Here is a 20106-nt window from a genome sequence, read left to right as displayed (position 1 = left end):
TTCAGTTTATCAATTTTTTTCTCTTATGGTTTCTGCTTTTGCTTTTATATCTAAGAAATCTTTGCCTGACCCAGTCACAAAAAGCATTCTCCTATGTTTTCTCCTAGAAGTTCTGTAGTTTTAAGTATTACATTTAGGTCTGTGATCCATTTTGAATTATTTTCATATATAGTATGTCAAAGTTCTTTTTTTTTTTTTGGCATGTGAATATTCACTTGTTTCCAGCACCATTTGTTGAAAAGATTTTTTTTCTCCACTGAATTATCTTAGCACCTTTGTTGACAGCTAGTCAACCATGTATATATATGTGGGTCTATTTCTAGGCCCTATCCTGTTACTTACATGCTTACATCTGTACCCACTGTCTTGATTAGTGTAGTTTGATTACTGAAACTCTTTGTTCTTCTTTTTAAAAATATTTTGGCTATTCTAGGTCCTTTGGTTTTCCATAAACATTTTTAGAATTAGCTTGTTGATTCTACAGAAAAGAGTTTGATGGGATTTTTTTTTTTTAGAATTGTGTTGAATCTGTAGATCAATTTGGGAAGAATTGATATCTTAATTATTTATATTGAGTCTTCTGATCCACTAACAGTTTATTTCTCTATTTACAGTATTGAAATATTCTTTTTTTTTTTTTTTTTTTTGAGATAGAGTTTTGCTCTTGTTACCCAGGCTGGAGTGCAATGGCACGATCTCGGCTCACCGCAATCTCTGCCTCCTGGGTTCAGGCAATTCTCCTGCCTCAGCCTCCTGAATAGCTGGGATTACAGGCACGCGCCATCATGCCCAGCTAATTTTTTGTATTTTTAGTAGAGACGGGGTTTCACCATGTTGACCAGGATGGTCTCGATCTCTTGAACTCGTGATCCACCTGCCTTGGCCTCCCAAAGTGCTGGGATTACAGGCGTAAGCCACCATGCCCGGCCCCTGAAATATTCTTTGTTTGCTCTGCTTTTATGTGTTCTTTGGATTTGTTGGAAAACTGTAGGAGAGGGAAGTAACATTTACTGACTACCTGGTTCAGTCTGGGCTCTTTACATATCTTATGTCAGTATTTCACTCAATATAGGATGCCCTTTGGTTTGCCTTAAATAACATTTAATCCCACAGGTAGAAATTCCTTCCCTTTTTAATTGGTGTTTTTTTTTTTTTTTTTTTTTTTTTTTGAGACAGAGTCTTGCTCTGTCACCCAGGCTGGAGTGAAGTGGTGGGATCTCTGTTCACTGGCTGGAACCTCCACCTCCCAGGTTCAAATGATTCTCCTGCCTCAGCCTCCCTCGAATAGCTGGGACTGCAGGTGTGTGCTACCACGCCAGGCTAATTTTTTGTATTTTTAGTAGAGATTGGGTTTCACCATGTTGGCCTGGCTGGTCTCCAACTCCTGGTCTCAGGTGATTCGCCTGCTCAAGTGCTGGGATTATAGGTGTGAGCCACCACGCTTGGTGGCAACTTCTTATCTATGTTCTGTCCTTATAGTTTTGCCTTCTTCAGAATTCCATACACATAAAATAATACAGTATTTTTCTTTTTGATTATTCTTTTGGTTAGAATGCTGTATTTGAGATTCATTCATATTGTTGCCTGAAAGTAGTTTTTTTTTATTGTTGTTGCTGAGTAGCATTTCATTGAAAGGATGTGCCACAGTTTATTCCTTCCCTGACTGAAGGATATTTGTGTTGTTGTCAGTTTTGGGCAATTATGAATACACACGTCTTCATTTCTCTAGGAGTGTGACTGCTGGGTCAAATAGTAAATGAAGTGTATGTTTGATTTTATAAGAAACTGCCAAGGCTTGGGCATGGTGGCCCACACCTTGGTAATCCCAGCACTTTGAGAGGTTGAGGAGCATGGACCACTTGAGCTCAGGAGTTTGAAATCAGCCTGGGCAACATAGTGAAATCCTGTCTCTACATAAAAAATACAAAAAATACATAAACTGGGCATGGTGGTGTACACGTGTAGTCTGTACCACTTGAGAGGCTAAGGCAAGGAGTATTGTTTAAGCCTGGGAGGCAGAGGTTGCAGTGAGCCAAGATCATGCCACTGCATTCCAGCCTGGGTGACAAAGTGAGAGTCTGTCCTTTTTGTTTGTTTGTTTGAGATGGAGGCTCACTTTGTCACCCAGGCTAGAGTGCAGTGGTGCAATCTTGGCTCACTGCAACCTTTGCCTCCCAGGTTCAAGCAATTCCTGCCTCAGCCTCCTTAGTAGCTGGGATTACAGATGGGTGCCACCACGCATGGCTAATTTTTGTAATTTTAGTAGAGACGGGGTTTCACCATGTTGGCCAAGATGGCCTCTATCTCTTGACCTCGTGACCCTCCTGCCTTGGCGTCCCAAAGTGCTGGGATTACAGGCGTTAGCCACAGCCGAGAGCCTGTCTTAAAAACAACAAAAATGTAACTTAGGTAGTCTGTCACTTTAGCAAGGTAATATGTGGCATAGCATGTGGATATGGCAAAATTTATACTTTCTTTTTTTTTTTTTTACGCTGAGTCAAAATTATTTTAATAACAAAACTTTTTTTTTTTTTTTTGAGACGGAGTCTCACACTGTCACCTAGGCTGTAGTGCAGTAGTGTGATCTCAGCTCACTGCAATCTCTGACTCCTGGGTTCAAGCCACTCTCCTGCCTCAGCCTCCCGAGTAGCTGGGACCACAGGTGTGCACCACCACACCCAGCTAATTTTTTTGTATTTTCAGTGGAGACAGGGTTTCACCACGTTGGCCAGGATGGTCTCGATCTCCTGACCTTGTGATCTGCCCGCCTCAGCCTCCCAAAGTGTTGGGATTTCAGGCGTGAGCCTTGTCTACTCTTTTCTAAGTTGCTTTAATAACATTAAATTGTCCAAATTCTTTTCTCTCTATTCTTGTTGGTTTTTTCCTACTTCTGAGGTCTGGGCTATATAATTTTTTATGATTTTGTTCCTAATGGCAAGAGCTGCCATCAAAGACCCATAAAGTTGTTTACAAGTTTGGCTGGCATCAATATTCTCTGCAGAGGAAGTTGTTGGAAGCTTAGTGTTTAATTTACATAATATTCTGTCATCAATTGTCTTTATCACTTTGATTAATTCCTGGAACTGGGCGAACTCCTCAAGTTCACACTGCCACAGGGCACCACCAGATTGAACAAACAAAAAGTATACTTTCTTACTCATTAGATATTAGTATATTCCCATTTTACAGATGTGGAAATCAAGGCTTACAGAGGCCAAAAGCACAGAACCAGTAACTTGGCTGGATTTAAACCCAGTTCTGCCTGTCAAGTATTTTCAGTTTTTTAGGGTCTTATTTTAAGTCCTTCAGCCAAATTTGAACTTTTAAACCTTTATACATTATAGTACAACTATGCTAAAAATGTTTTTTAAAAAATTTGATAATAAGCTGTGATTTTAGCTCTCACAGCTGACAGTACTTCAATTCTTTTAAACCTAAAAATGTGCTTTATCTCTTTCTGATGCCCCAGAGAGTTGGTTCCTCTTTTAGCACTTGACACATACCTCGTGTCACTTAGTGCTCTGGGCTTGAATGATCTACTCATGTGGCAGTTCCTCTTCCCTCTGACAGTGCATTCCTTCTGGATGGGGACTGTGTTCTTTGTTTCTTTAGCACCCAGTACAAGGCCCGCCATGTGGGAGACATTCAGTCATGATTGAAAGAATTACAGGTTCTTGAATATCACTATACAATCCAGTTGTGTGGTGTACATTTCCTAAACTAATGAAAGTCCTTTTAATGAATTAATTCAAAAACTATTTATTGAGCTTCTTCTTGCTATGTGGTGAGCACTGCACTAGACATTCTGGGAGATATTAAGGTGAACCTCCTTAGTTTCAGGGAACATACACACAGTGCATGCACACATACATGCATGTATATACACACTGAGAAACATAATTATAACATAATGTAAAAGACAAACTGCAATTACAGCTCAAAGAGGCAGTAGTGATTTAGAGTATTGCTTCTCAAAATACCATTCTGAGAAGATATCTCAGGAGCTTATGCCAAAATGTACATTAATAGTTTGTTTCCTCATTAGGAAAGTCTTGGTGTTAAGTAAAAACTTGGCTGAATCAAATGGTTTGTTTAGTGGCTGGTTGCACATTTCTTGTCTGTCATGGACCAATGACAATTAGGCTGTTCACTGGCAGCTTGTTTATGGACCACACTTGAAATAACATGTGGTTAAGAGTACAAGCTCTGTCCACAGAATAAGAGAAAATATTTTCAAGCTATCTAGCTGACAAGGGATTAATAACCAGAATATATAAAGAGCTCAAACAACTCTACAGCAAAAAAACAACAAACAAACAAAAAACCTAACAATCTGGTTTAAAAATGGGTAAAAGATCTGAATAGACATTTCTTAAAAGAAGACATACAAATGGCAAAGAGGCATATGAAAAAGTGCTCAATGGCATTTTGAACAAAGAATTGGACAACATTTTTTAAAAAGTGCTCAACATCATTGATCATCAGAGAAATGCAAATCAAAACTACAGTGAGATATCATCTCACCCCAGCTAAAATGGCTTTCCTCCTTCCTCCTCCTCCTCCTCCTCCTCCTCCTCTTCCTCCTCCACTTCTTCTTCTTCTTCTTCTTCTTCTTCTTCTTCTTCTTCTTCTTCTTCTTCTTCTTCTTTCTTCTTCTTCTTCTTCTTTTTCTTCTTCCTCTTCGTTATAAAGACGGGGTTTCACCATGTTGGTCAGGCTGGTCTTGAACTCCTGACCTCAGGTGATCCGCCCGCCTTGGCCTCCAAAGTGCTTGGATTACAGGCGTGAGCCACCACGCCCGGCCCTAAAATGGCTTTTATCCAAAAGACAGCAATAACAATGTTGACAAGGATGTAGAGAAAAAGGAACTTTCCAACACTATTGATGGGATTGAAAATTAGTACAACTACTATGGAGAACAGTTTGGAAGTTCCTCAAAAAACTAAAAATAGAGCCGCCATATGATCTAGCAATCCCACTGCTAGGTAAAAACCCCAAAGAAAGGAAATCAGTATATTGAAAAGACATCTGCACTCCCATGTTTACTGCAGCATTATTCACAATAGCCAAGATTTGGAAGCAACTGAAGTGTCTGTCAACAGGTGAGTGGATAAATAAAATGTGGTACATACACACAATGGAGTACTATTCACCCATAAAAATGAATGAGATCCTGTCATTTGCAACAACATAGATGGAACTGGAGGTTATTATGTTTAGTGAGGTAAGCCAGGCACAGAAAGACAAACATTGCATGTTCTCATTTATTTGTGGGCATTAAAATAAAAAACAATTGAACTCACAGAAATAGAGAGTAGTATGATGGTTACCAGAGGCTGGGAAGGGCAGTTGGGGGTTCGAGGAGAAATGAGGATGGTTAATGCGTACCAAAAACTAGAAAGACTGAATCAGATCTAATATTTGATGGCACAATAGCATGACTATAGTCAACAATTTAATTGTACATTTACAGATAACTAAATGAGTATAGTTGGATTGTTTGTAACACAGAGGATAAATGCTTGAGGTGATGGATACCCCATTTACCCTGAGGTGATTATTACGCATTGTATGCCTGTATCAAAATATCCCATAGGTGATTATTATGCATTGTATGCCTGTATCAAAATATCCCATATACCCTGTATATATATATATATATATATATGTATATATATATACATACATGCTATGTACCCACAAAAATTAAACATTAGAGAAAAAAAGAGTACAAGCTCTTGAATCAAACTGCTGACATTCATATTTTAGCTCTGTCAGTTATTAGCAATATGACCTTGGGAAATTTTGAGGCTCCGTTCCTCATCTGTATAATGAGGATGATACATTTTTCTGTTTCTCCGAGTTCTGAAAATTAAACAAGATGGTACATGACAGCTCTTAGTACAGACACTGGCACATTGTATACATTCTGTTACTAATGTTATTGTTATAATAAGAATTTTTTTACAGCTGGCAGGAATTAGAGATAGCTTCTTAAAGGTTGGTGTCAAAGAGCATAAATGTCATTCACAGAATGTTATCATACTATAGTGGATCAGTTCCTTGGCATTGTGTTTGAAATTTTTAGGACTCTTTTTAGAGATGCTGCTTTTACAGTGAAGGGCACTGAATTTCCTGCTTCCATCAACTAACCACTGAGTTTCTGTTTTTCCTTTGGCTTTTACTTTTTGCCAAATAGCTAGGTTTCTGGTTCCCACGCAGCTGGTGTGTTCACATAAGATTAGGGTCATTTTGGAGGGAATAGTTGCCATGTTTTGTTTGTTTGAGTCAAGAGCCTTGTTCTGTTGCCCAGGTTGGAGTGCCGTGGCATGATCTTGGCTCACTGCAACTTTTGACTCCTGCCTCAGCCTCCTGAGTAGCTGGGACTGCAGGTTCCCGCCACTACCACTCCTGGCTAATTTTTGTATTTTTAGTAGAGATGGGGTTTCACCATGTTGGCCAGGCTGGTCTTGAACTCCTGACCTCAAGTGATGCTCCTGCCTTGGCCTCCCAAAGTGCCAGGATTATAGGTATGAGCCACCATGCCCAGCCCAGTTGCGATGTTCATAGGGTAGTTGTGAAGAAGCTAGTTTATTTTACGTCTGGCTAAGTGATCAGTACTGCATGGTTGTATACTCCTGGATTATAGATTAAAAGACTATGTAGTCCAAAAAAAAGTTTCTTTAAAAAACTCAGCCGTAAAATGCTCTGGCTGCATTTGAGAGAAATCAGAAAGGCAGTTACATTTGTTGAGCACCTACTATCAGTGAGGCACTCTGAACAAGCTAAGTACATTTTTTGTGTATTATTTAACTCAAACACCTTGTACACAGTAGATTAAAGTATCAACTCTGGAGCCAAACTGCCTGAGTTTTACTCTCGCTCTGCTGCATTCTTACTGTATGACATTGGGCAGTTTGTTTAACTTCTTTGTGTCTTGGTTTCCTCATCTGTAAAATGTGGTTAATAAAAGCACCTACCTTAAAAGAGTATAGTGAAAATTAAGGGAGCTAATATATATAAAGTGCCTAGAACTATGTCCAGCAACTATTGGCTGCTATTATTATTACTAATTATTATTATAATTATAGAAGCTTGCCCATAGTCCTACACCTAATAAGTGGCAAGTTCTGGAGTTAAACCTACTTTTTTTTGGCCAGGCATGGTGGCTCACATCTGTAATCTGAGCACTTGGGAGGCGGAGGAGGGTGGATCACATGAGGTCAGGAGTTCAAGACCAGCCTGACCAACATGGTGAAACCCTGTCTCTACTAAATAACAAAAAATTAGCCAGGCATAGTGATGCTTGCATGTGGTCCCAGCTAGTTGGGAGACTGAAGCAGGAAAATCCCTTGAACCCAGGAGTCAGAGGTTACAGTGAGCTGAGATTTGCCATTACACTCCAGCCTGGGCAACAAGAGTGAAACTATCTCAAAACAAAAACCAAAAAACCCTACTTTTTCCCCCTAATTCTCTATTCTTCTAACTGGTTCTCCGCACAGCATTTAGGGTGATTTTTCTAGGTGGAAATATGATTGTATCACTCTCCTGCTTGAAATCCTTCAATGGCTTCCCACTCCCTTAGGATCACAATGAAAGTTTCTCATGTAGCTTCCTAGGTGCTCCAGGGCCTGCCGTGCTTCTCTTCACACTTCCCTCCCCACCTCCCTCTACCTCCAGTTACACTGGCTTTGTTTTTGTCCCTTTCCATATTAAGATCTTTGCATATGCTCTTCCCCTCTTCATCTAACTAGCCTCTACTACTTTTTTCTTAGGTGTCTTTTTTTTTAATTACTTTTTTTGTTTGTTTGTTTTCTTAGAGGTCATCTTGAATGTTACTTTAGGGAACCTCATTAAGTTAGGTCTTTATTTAGAAGACGTAAAAGGTATTTAACTGCCCTTTTATAACATGCACTCCTTGACCTTGTAATTAATTACTTGACTATTATTGGTCTTTCCTATTAGACTCTAAGCTTGGCAAGGCAAGGACTGTTTCTGTCTTCATTAATGGACTAACCCTAAGATCTTGCCTAGTACCTGACACATAGTAGGCATTAAATAAAGACTTGTTGATTTGGATTGAATTCTAAAAGACATGGCAGACATGATTCCTAGAACAGAAGGATGAATGATGTGCTGCTTTTTGCCTCTTTGCTAGCTCTTTGCTAGCTCTTTGCTCCAAACAGCTCAGAGCAGAAAGAGCTGTTTGTTTTTAGGAACTCAATTCTCTGTATTGATTGAGGTTTTCAGACTATCGAACTGTTAGGCAATCTCACTGCCCAGCCTTTCAAAGATGAAATTCTTTTCTTCTGATTTTCATTTCATCTTGATCCATTTTTCCTCGGGAGAGTGGGTAGAGATGATGGCCGTGACCTTGAGATGGAATTGGGCTAGACAGCAGGATGCCAGCTTTTGTTCTCTAAATGGTTTGCACTGCTGCAGCTACAATTCACCCAGGAGAGGCCAGGAAGAGCCTCTCATGTGGGTCCCTTAATTTGCCTGTATCCCTTGCCGAGCAGCTGTCTGAGGAGACGGAAATCTCACTCATCTGGGAGCAGCTTCCAAGCCTGAAGATGAACCAGCACCTGTGCTCTGCTGAGAGTAAAAGCATCTCCCAGCTCACTCACTCGCTGTGAGGCTACTCTTCTTTTTAAAAAAATCTATTTACATTTTTTAAAATTGAAGTATAGGCCAGGTGTGGTGGCTCACACATGTAATCCCAGCACTTTGGGAGGCCGAGGCAGGTGGATCATGAGGTCAAGAGATCGAGACCATCCTGGCCAACATGGTGAAACCATGTCTCTATTAAAAATACAGAAGTTAGGAGAACAATCCAATATGGCTGATTGCTAACATCTCAGGATTGCAGCTCCCAGTTAAAGCGCAGAGAACAAGAGGACGCCACACTTTCAGACAAAATTTGGTTGCTCACGGAGCAGAAGATTCCCAGTGGAGGAGTCGCACGGGTCGCCAGCGCCACTCTTGTGGCTGGTGCAGCGATTTTTGCCAGCACCTCGGCGCGGCAGCTCTTGGTGCAGAGTAAACGGGACTGGTTCCCCTTCTGACCAAGGTCTGGAGCTCCGGGAAGGCAGAGTCGCCTATTACAGACTCAAGAAGGAAGCCAGATTGGAGATTCCCGGGCAAAAAAGCACCATCAGTCTTAATGCCGCTGTTTTGGCTGGCGCAGTGGTTTGCTCACATTTCAGCCCTGGGAATTAACAACTTGGACGTCCACTCAGAGACCTAATTTGAAAGCTGGTAATTACAAAGACGACAGGTGGATAAATTTACAATGATGGGAAGAAACCAGCGTAAAAAGGCTGAAAATACTCAAAATCAAAATGCCTCTCCCTCTAAAGAGGATTACAGTTCCTCACCAACAAGGGAACAAGGCTTGATGGAGAACGAGCACATCCCATTAACAGAATCACGCTTCAGAAGATGGATAATAAGAAACTTCTGTGAGTTAAAAGAATATGTTGTAGCCCAATGTAAAGAAACTAAGAACATTTTTAAAAAGTTTGACGAAATCCTAATGAGAATAGACAACTTAGAGAGGAATATAAGTGAATTAATGGAAATGAAGAATACAATACAGGAACTCCAAGAAGTATGCACAGGTTTAAACACTCGAATTGTTCAAGCAGAAGAAAGGATATCAGAGGTCGAAGTCCAACTTAATGAAATAAAATGAGAAGACAAGATTAGAGAAAAAAGGATAAAAAGGAATGAGCAAAGTCTCCAAGAAATGTGGGACTATGTGAAAAGACCAAATTTACGTTTGATAGGTGTACCTGAATGCGACGGAGAGAATGAATCCAAGCTGGAAAATACTCTTCAGGATATTATTTAGGAAAATTTTCCTAAACTAGCAAAGCAGGAAAATATTCAACCCCAGGTAATACAGAGAACACCGCAAAGATATTCCTCAAGAAGAACAACCCCAAGGCACATAATCGTTAGATTCACCAGGGTTGAAACGAAGGAGAAAATACTAAGGGCAGCCAGAGAGAAAGGTCAGATTACCCACAAAGGGAAGCCTATCAGACTTACAGCAGATCTCTCAGCAGAAACTCTACAAGCCAGAAGAGAGTGGGGGCCAATATTCAACATCCTCAAAGGACAGAACTTTCAGCCCAGAATTTCATATCCAGCCAAACTAAGCTTCACAACTGAAGGAAAAATAAAATTTTTTATGAACAAGCAAGTACTCAGAGATTCTATTACCACCAGGCCTGCTTTACAAGAGCTTCTGAAAGAAGCATTACACATAGAAAGAAACAACCAGTATTAGCCTTTCTAAAAATATACCAAAAAGTAAAGAGCATCCACATAAAGAAGAATTTACATCAATGAATGGATAAAACAGCCAGTTAACATCAAATGGCAGTAATCCTAAATTTCAATCGACTGAATCCCCCAATCAAAAGATACAGCCAAAACCCAACGGTATGCCACATCCAGACCCATTTCACATGCAAGGATACACAAAGACTCAAAACAAAGGGATGGAGAAAGATTTACCAACCAAATGGAGAGCAAAAATAAATAAATAAATAAAAAGCAGGAGTTGCAATTCTCGTGTCTGATAAAATAGATTTTAAAGCAACAAAGATAGAGTGGTAAAAGGATCAGTGCAACAACAAGAGCTAACGATTCTAACACCCAGATACATAGAGACTTAGATTCAATGAGACAGAAAATTAATAAGGATATCAAGGACTCGAACTCAGATCCAGAACAAGTAAACTTAATAAATATTTATAGAGCTCTCCACTTTAAATACACAAAATATACATTCTTGTCAATACCACATCACACCTACTCATAGGTTTAAATGAAATATTGATTGGCCATTATTAATACCCATTTTTTTTTTAGAATAAAGCAACATTTCCGTCCTCTCTCCCACTTTTTCTTCCTCTTTCTTACTCTCCTTCACTCCTTTCTTTTCTTTCCTTCTCTCAAAAAAAAACACAAAAATTAACCAGGCATGGTGGTGTGTGCCTGTAGTCCCAGCTACTTGGGAGGCTGAGGCAGGAAAATCGCTTGGACCCAGAAAGTAAAGGTTGCAGTGAGCTGAGATTGCACCACTGTGCTCCAACCTGGTGATAGAGCGACACTCTGTCTCAAAAAAAGAAAAAAATTGAGGTATAACTCGTATAAAGTGAAGCTCCCCAACACCCCAGCAGACTTCCTTGTGTCCCTTTCTCAGCAATACTCCTCCCAACTAGCATTATTTTGTCATGTTAGGTTGGCTCCTAAAATTCAGTTCTTTTATTTCTTTCTTTTCGTTTTACTGTCTGATCATCATAGCAGTGTTTATTGCAGAAAATTTGGAAGATACAGAATAGTATAGATACTAACAAAAACAAAAACAAAAAAACCCATATGTACTCTTACATACGCAAAGGCCTGTTCTACCTCTTGATAAATGACTACCTCCTATGAAGCCTTCCCTGAGCCTCCCTTTCCTCCCCCTCTTGTCCCTATGGTATTTGGCACATCCCTATTATTGCCTTTGTCTTACTGTAGTACAATGTTCGTATACTTGCCTAGCTCTTTAAAACACTCAGAGTGAGCTCCTTGAAAGCATAGACCTCTTTTTTGAGACTGAGTCTTGCTCTGTCACCCAGGCTGGAGTGAGGTGGCATGATCTCAGCTCACGGCAACTTCCACCTCCCAGGTTCAAGTGATTCTCCTGCCTCAGCCTCCCAAGTAGCTGGGACTACAGGCACTCACTACCACACCTAGCTAATTTTTATATTTTTAGTAAAGACAGGTTTTTACCATGTTAGCCAGGCTGGTCTTGAACTCCTGACCTCAGGTGATCCATCTGCCTCAGGCTCCCAAAGTGCTGGGATTACAGACATGAGCCATCATGCCCAGCTGACTTTTTTTTTTTTTTGTAAATAGAGACAGGGTCTCACTAGGTTGCCCAGGCTAGTCTTGAACTCCTGGACTCAAGCAATCCTCCTGTCTTGGCCTCCTAATGTGCTCACATTATAGGTGGAAGCCACCACGCCTGGCCACATAGACTTCTTACTGCCCATCAGGGTGCCTAGACCGAGCAGGGAGTTAGTAAATGTTTGTTGAGTGAATAAGTAAACAAATCAATGAAATCTTGCTGAAGTAAGTATTAAAGAATAAAACCCGGGCCGGGCGCGGTGGCTCACACCTGTAATCCTATCACTTTGGGGAGGCTGAGGTGGGTGGATCACAAGGTCAAGAGATAGTCCTGGTCATGAGACCATCCTGGTCAACATGGTGAAACCCCGTCTGTACTAAAAATACAAAAAATTAGCTGGGCATGGTGGCATGTGCCTGTAATCCCAGCTACTTAGGAGGCTGAGGCAAGAGAATTGCCTGAACCCAGGAGGCGGAGGTTGCGTTGAGCCGAGATCGCGCCATTACACTCCAGCCTGGGTAACAAGCGAAACTCCGTCTCAAAAAAAAAAGAATAAAACCCATGATTAGTGGCAGGAATGGACAATTCCCACTTTAGTCAGTCAGTCCCATCTGCAGAATGCCAAAAAAGAAAAATAGTTTTTTAGGGTGCTTTTTGCTTTTCTGAAGCAATTATTTCACTTGGTCATCCATAAGAAGTCTGTGATTATGTCCCCATTTTTTTATATTGAAAAGTTATTACTATATTTGAATTTCAAGAAGAAGAGATCAGAGATTATGCTGAAAAGCAGTAGGGGTGTTATTTAGAAAGACTGCCTAAAAGAATTTGTAATACCTTGCGTTTACTGACTACATTTAGGGTATGCCAGGCAATTACTTATGTGATCTCATTTAGTCATTGCAATAACTCTATGAATTAGGTATTATTATTTTCAATTTATAGCAGAAGAAATGGAGATTCAGAAACCTGAATTTCCATGTTCAAATAGGTAATAAGTGGCAGAGTCAATATTTAACTCCAGGACTGACTGACATGTCTCTAATCCATTTTCTATTACTTCTAAACACCTGCCTCGGCCTCCCAAAGTGCTGAGATTACAGGAGTGAGCCACTGTGCCTGGGCTATTACTCTAAACTTTTTTTTTTTTTTTCTCTGTCGCCCAGGCTGGAGTGCAGTGGTGCATCTTGGCTCACTGCAACCTCTGCCTGCTGGGTTCAAGCAATTCTTCTGCCTCGGCCTCCTGAGTGCTGAGATGACAGGCGCCCACCACCATACCTGGCTAATTTTTGTATTTTTAGTAAAGACAGGGTTTCACCACTTTGGCCAGGCTGGTCTTGACCTCCTGACCTCAGGTAATCAACCCGCCTCGGCCTCCCAAAGTGTTGGGATTACAGGCATGAGCCACTGTGCCCAGCCTCTAAACTTCTTTTGTAGAGGTCCACCTATAGAGGGCCATGCCACTTGCTTATTAAGTGATGATTTTGTGACATATGAAAATTTAGGAATCCTACTGTCATTATTATTTCATTTATCTTCAGTTTTATGAATTTTTTGATAAGATGAACATAACACTAATACCATATTTCCATGTAGCCATTAGTCCAGTCTTATTAACATACCTTGTCCTCGCAGTTCTCTGTTGATATAGGCCTAGATGGTTATCCCATTTATACATGGAGAAACTGAGGCCCAGAGGGGGAAGTGACTTACTTAAGTAAATATTGCTAATAAGTAGCAGGGCCAACGCTTGACTCCATGTTCCATGTTGTTTTCACTGCAACATATAGAAGGCTGAAGCTGATTTTAGTAAGCATAAACTCTACAACCTGAGAGAGAAGTCACCCCGCAGGGGAAAATTAATAATATCTGGAGGTAGTTTTGACTGTCGTCACTTGGGGAATAGTGCAGATATCCGGTGGGTAGAGGGATGTATATGGATGTGTAGGTCAGTCCTTACAGCAAAGAATTATCTGGTCTAAAATGTCTGTAGCACTGACGTTGAGAAATCCTGCTGTAGAACATTTAGTTTGTATACATTCTTTCTCCAGAACAGGTTTAATAGCCAAGGTTAACCTCCAAAGCATACCTAGTAATGAGCTTGATTCTTTTTTTTCCTCTTTTTTCTTTTTTATGTTTTTTTGTTTAAGACAAGGCCTCTCTCTGTTGTCCAGGCTAGAATGCAGTGGCACAATGTTGGCTCACTGCATCTTTGACCTCCTGTGCTCAAATGATCTGCCCATCTCAGCCTTCTGAGCAGCTGGGACTACAGGAGCGTGCCACCACACCCAGCTAATTTTTGTATATTTGTAGAGACAAGGTCTCACTGCTTTGCTCAGGCTAGTCTTGAATTCCCCAGTTCAAGTGATCTGGCTGCCCTGGCCTCCCAAATTCCTGGGATTACAGGTGTGCACCACCATACCTGGCCACTTGATTCTTTTAGAATGGGCTATTCTTCAGTAGTAACAAATTATTTATTAATCACCAGGTTTTATTCAGAGTGTTGTATTAAGTATGATTAGAGATGCAGAACTGCATTAAACATTGTGTATTTGCTTAGTGAGTTTAGAGACTTTTGAAGGAGATAAGGGGGATCCAGTTACTTTGCTTCTGGTTGCAGATAAGCATCCCCTACATTCCAGGAACTAGTGCCTGCAGTAGTGGCTATACTCATGGACTACCATGATTGAAGTTGTTGGTAGCTTCAGTGAACACTCACATTAGCTGACTCTTCCTTCCCACAGTTATGCGATACCAACCAAAACCTTAGAAGTGTTGCAGTTGCAGGACCAAGGCAGCAAAATGTTCCTGGACTCAGTGCTTACCATCCATGAGCGAGTGGTTCAGGTAGGCACTCCAGGAGAATCAAAAATGTATTTGCTTCTCCTGGTTCTTGTCTCTGTCCACTGTTTCCCCTTCTGTCATGCTCTTTTATTCCTCCTGCCTGCCCTTGAATGATGGTGTTCTCCAGAGTTCAGTTCTTGACACAATCTCTCCTTTTATAATACCTTCCCCCATGCAGTCTCATTCGTTCCTCAGGTCTCAGTGACCATCATTTAATACTGATGATGCCCAGATGTATACATCTGTAGTCCTGATCTGTTGGCTGAGGTTTGAAGCTTGATACTTGGTTGTCTATTGGCCTTCTCTACTTGGATGTTCCACAGGTGTTCTCCCTGCACTCCGTCTATGCAAAATTAGTTATAGAGGGACTCATTTTCTGTAATCTTCTCCACCTTTGAGCCTAATGTGTCACCTTTCTTTGTCCTCTGATATGTATTCATTCACCATATTCTGTAGCTTCTACCTCCTAAAAATCTTTCAGATTCATCCACTTCCCTTTACCCCCATACCAAGTTATCCTATCATTTTCCTGCTTGAAACCCCTCAGTGACTGGCTTCCTTTGATCTCTAGCAGTTGTCCTCTTTTCTTCCTGCAGATAAAGACGAGTACCAACCACACCACCATGAGGGTGCCCAGAGGTATTAAAAATTCACAGCTTCCCCAGTTTTAACATCATCCCCCTTTTAATAAGAGCATTAATTGACATGTAATGGACACATTCAATTTACCAATTTGAAGTATACAATAAAGATGGTTTTTAGCATATTCAGAGAGTTATGCAACCATCATCACCATCAATTTCAGAACATTTTCATGACCCTAAAAGAAACAGTGTACTGGCCAGGTGCAGTGGCTCAAGCCTGTAATCTCAGCACTTTGGGAGGCCAAGGCGGGTGGATCATGAGGTCAAGAGATCGAGACCATCCTGGTCAACATGGTGAAACCCCGTCTCTACTAAAAATACAAAAAATTAGCTGGGCACGGTGGCGCGTGCCTGTAATCCCAGCTATTCAGGAAGCTGAGGCAGGAGAATTGCCTGAACCCAGGAGGTGGAGGTTGCGGTGAGCCGAGATCGCGCCATTGCACTCCAGCCTGGGTAACAAGAGCGAAACTGTCTCAATTGAAAAACAAAGAAACCGTGTACCCATTAGCAGTCACTCCTCTTTCCTGATCACCCCAACCGCTTGCAGCCACTAATCTACTTTCTATCTCTATGGATTTATCTCTTCATTTAAATGGAATTGTACATCAAATGACCTTTTGTGTCAGGCTTCCTTCACTTAGCATAATGTTGTCAAGGTTCATCTCTGTTGTAACATGCATTGGTACTTCATTCCTTTTATTGCCAAATAATATCCCACTGTATGGGCATCACCCCTTTTTGATCCACTCAAGGAACATATCAGCAAGGTTACAGAATGAATGTTAAATTTAAGTCTAAGTATGCTAATTTTAGAAAAAATTAGGTATAATCTTTGGCTTTTAACATATAATCAGAAATAGATTATTTATAATATATTCTGTGACAGATCTGACATGTTAGAAGCCCATAGAATAGTTTGAACGCTTTAGGTTGGTACTCAGCTGCCTTCATGATTCTCCTCCTGCTTTTCCTCTTCACAGCCCATTTACTCCAGCCACACAAGGAGCTAGTTTGAATTTCCTAACACTGTTATGCCCCCACATTTTACTGAATGCTGTTTCCTCTCCCTTCAAGATCCTCCACGTTACTATTGAATTCTCCTAGTTTACTCCTATTTTTCTTCAAGATTTCACCCAGATACTACCTCTTCTGGAAGCTTTTTTTGACTTTCCTTGGTTGAGTTGGGTAGGAATTTCTCTTGTGGGTCCTTGCAGCCCCCTGCCTGCCCTTTTACCGTACATCTGATTCACCTCTGTGTTCTTAGCACAGGGTCTGACACCAGTCAGACCCTGATGTGCCTGGATATGGGCAAAGCTGAGAATCAGAAAGTCAGTGTGCCCAGGTATAGTGATTCACATCTGTAATCCCAGCGTTTTAGGAGAACAAGGAAGGTGGATCATGTGAGGTGAGGAGTTCGAAACCAGCCTGGCCAACATGGTAAAACCATGTCTCTACTAAAAATACAAAAATTAGCCAGGCATGGTGGCAGGTACCTGTCATTCCAGCTTCTTGGGAGGCAGAGGCAGGAGAATTGCTTGACCTGGGAGGTGGAGGTTACAGTGAGAGCCAAGATAGCACCACTGCACTCCAGCCAGGGCAACAGAGCAAGACTTCATCTCAAAACAAAAAAGAAAGTCAGCCTGAGCTGAGTGACATGTTTCATGCCTGTAAACCTAGCACTTTTAGAGGCCAAAGTGGGAGGATTGCTTCAATCTAGGAATTTGACCAGTCTGGGCAACATAGCAAGACACTGTTTCTCCCAAAAAATAAAAATAAAAAATTAGTTGGGCCTAGTGGCACGTGCCTATAGTCCCAGCTACTCTGGAGGCTGAGGAGGAAGGATTCTTGAACCCAGGAGTTCCAGGTTGCAGTGAGCTATGATTGCTCCGCTGCACTCCAGCCTGGGCAACAGAAAGAGACCCTGGTCTTTCTTTTTTTTTTGAGACTGAGTCTCACTCTGTCACCCAGGCTGGAGTGCAGTGGCACGATCTCGGCTCACTGCAACCCCTGCCTCTTGGGTTCAAGCAATTCTCCTGCCTCAGCCTCCTGTGTAGCTGGGATTACAGGTGCCCGCCACCACACCCAGCTGATTTTTTGTGTTTTTAGTAGAGAGGGGGTTTCACCATGTTGGCCACGCTGGTCTTGAACTCCTGACCTCAGGTGATCCACCCTCCTCAGCCTCCCAAAGTGCTGGGATTACAGGTGTGAGCCACCGCACCAGGCTTTATTCCTTATTTATTTATTTATGAGATGGAGTTTTGCTCTTGTTGCCCAGGCTGGAGTGCAATGACGTGATCTTGGCTTACCGCAACCTTCGCCTCCTAGGTTCAAGTGATTCTCCTACCTCAGCCTTCCCGAGTAGTTGGGATTATAGATATGTGCTACCACACCCAACTAATTTTGTATTTTTAGTAGAGATGGCATTTCTCCATGTCGGTCATGGTCTCAAACTCCCGACCTCAAATGATCCAACTGCCTCAGCCTCCCAAAGTGCTGGGATTACAGGTGTGAGCCACTATGACCTGGCCAAGACCCTGGACTTTAAAACCTCTTGGTCCAGTAATGACATCTAATACCCATGGGAGCAGATATTGGCACTGACCATCTCAGCAGCTTGGCAGATAGCAGGAGAAATCCTGTAGAGGCCAGGTTCAGAAACCAGTTTTGGTGTTAATCTTCCACCCTTGGGCTCTCCAGACTCTACTGGAGCTGGCATTTGAACCCATGCCATGTCTGCCTAATTGCCTTGTTTTTAGCTCCTCCCACCACTCAGTACACCTTCTTTCATTTTGCAGATCAGTGGTTTGAGTGCTACATTTGCAGAGATTTTCTTGGAAATAATCCAAAGCAATCTTCCTGAAGGAGTCAGATTGCTAGTGAAGGAGGTAGGTGCTGATTTGAGAAGAGGCCCCTGCTGGCCTGTATATGCTCAAAATAAGGATAAGAACATCTGGACCTCCTGGCTTCTCAAAAATTAGAAAGAACAGAGAAATGTGGGTAATGTAGCCTAAATAATACTCGGAAAAGACGTGCACTCTGATGACACTGTGATTATTATTCCAGCTTCTGAGGCATCAAGGATGATGCTTTGTGGCCTATGAGTGCTGACTTTCAGCACATCATCCTGATGTTGGTGGTGAGCCTATGAGGCCCCAGAATTATCTCCTTTTTCAGGCAGTTGTGTAGAAGAAAGAACATGGTTTAAGATAATATATAGTGTAATAAAGCAAAACACCAATAGGAAAATATATGTTAGAGAAAAGTTTCCTGGACCTTCAAGGCTTGACTGGAGCCTGACTGAATATATTTCATAAAGAATGCTAGTCAATAGGATGCTTGGTCAGGCATGGAAAACGTGGAGAACATTAGGAACCTTAGCCTAAATACTGAGTATTTGGGTCCAGTTGCCAAGATGATCCTTCTTCTGACACAGATGTATCAGGTCATCTTAGATTGGTACCATTTGCTCCATCCAGCTCTGCTTGTTCTGAGTCCATGCTTGTCAAGCTTCTGGTTGTTATTTGGTCTTCACATAGATCTGGGTACAGGGACAGCATGTGCTGATCATGCTGACTTAAAATAGTCCAATCCCTGTTTATTTCCCATGTAAATAAATAATTTTGGTATTCTGTCTCTCTTAAATGCTTCTGTTGTGATAGTTATAGCATTTTGACATTAAATCTTCATATATCTTTCTTTTCTAACCAGACTGTAGGTTCACTGAAAGCAAGGAGGAAATCTGATTGAAGTTTGAATCCCTAATATCTAATATAAATCTGCTACATAGTCGATAATAAATTATGGGCCCTTTTTGGATACTGTGCATATTTGGGTAACTAAAAGCTCTGCAGTCATTTCCACTTATTTTTTTTTTTCTTCTCCTTAGCACACTGAAGAAGACTTCAAGGGAAGATTCAAAGCTCGACCAGAACTGGAAGAACTGTTGGCTAAGTTGAACTAGCTACTGTAGACCCTTTCATGCCAGCACTGGTCATATTGAGTGCCAAGGAGAAGAGCTTACTGGGTGGTCAGAGTTCATCAGGAGACTTGACCTTTAGATTCATAAGTACCCATTCCCATAGCCAGTAATGCCCACACTCCTCTGTGGCATGGCTGTACTTGCCATTTGTTACCACTTACCTATGAGCTAACCCTTGTTATCCTCCATCTAATAAAAATCTGCTGCTGATGTGTATATGTATGTGTGTTAGAGAAATTGGCTCATCCTGTGGAGTATCTTTAAGAGATTCTGGCTGGGCACGGTGTCTCATGCCTGTAATCCCAGCACTTTGGGAGACCAAGGTGGGTAGATCACGAGGTCAAGAGATCGAGACCATCATGGCCAACATGATGAAACCCCATCTCTATTAAACATACAACATACAAAAGGCCGGGCATAATGGCTCACGCCTGTAATCCAAGCACTTTGGAGGCCAAGGCAGGCGGATCACCTGAAGGCAGGAGTCCAAGACCTGTCTGACCAACATGGTGAAACCCCGTCTTAAAAAAATTAAAAACACACACACAAAAAAAATTAGCTGGGTGTGGTGGTGCACGCCTGTAGTCCCAGCTACTTGGGAGTCTGAGGCAGGAGAATTGCTTGATCCTAGGAGGCAGAGGTTGCAGTGAGCCAAGATCATGCCACTGCATTCCAGCCTGGTGACAGACTCTGTCTCAAAACAAAAAGAGGTTCTATATTTTGGCCAGGCACTA

The 20106-nt window shown here is 41.5% G+C and overlaps 1 protein-coding gene across 3 annotated transcripts in view; it reads left to right on the top strand.

Annotated features, from left to right (window-relative positions):
• Positions 1-19588, top strand: part of MRPL48 (mitochondrial ribosomal protein L48) — a 73071-nt gene extending 53483 nt beyond the window's left edge. Inside the window, exons 6-9 of one of the 3 annotated variants that reach the window (XM_078340260.1) lie at positions 14650-14752; positions 15346-15388; positions 18189-18278; positions 19280-19588. In XM_078340260.1, the coding sequence (XP_078196386.1) occupies positions 14650-14752; positions 15346-15388; positions 18189-18253 (211 nt within the window). In that variant the 3' untranslated portion in view covers positions 18254-18278; positions 19280-19588. The remainder of the gene's footprint in view (positions 1-14649; positions 14753-15345; positions 15389-18188; positions 18279-19279) is intronic. The other 2 variants (XM_002754794.6, XM_035265494.2) reach the window with 2 other exon arrangements.
• The last annotated feature ends 518 nt before the right edge of the window (positions 19589-20106 follow it).

Source organism: Callithrix jacchus, chromosome 10, assembly GCF_049354715.1.
Source record: "Callithrix jacchus isolate 240 chromosome 10, calJac240_pri, whole genome shotgun sequence".
Classification (NCBI taxonomy): Eukaryota; Metazoa; Chordata; class Mammalia; order Primates; family Cebidae; genus Callithrix; species Callithrix jacchus.
Note: the sequence above shows the minus strand (reverse complement) of the source record. Positions and strands in the feature narration are given on the sequence as shown.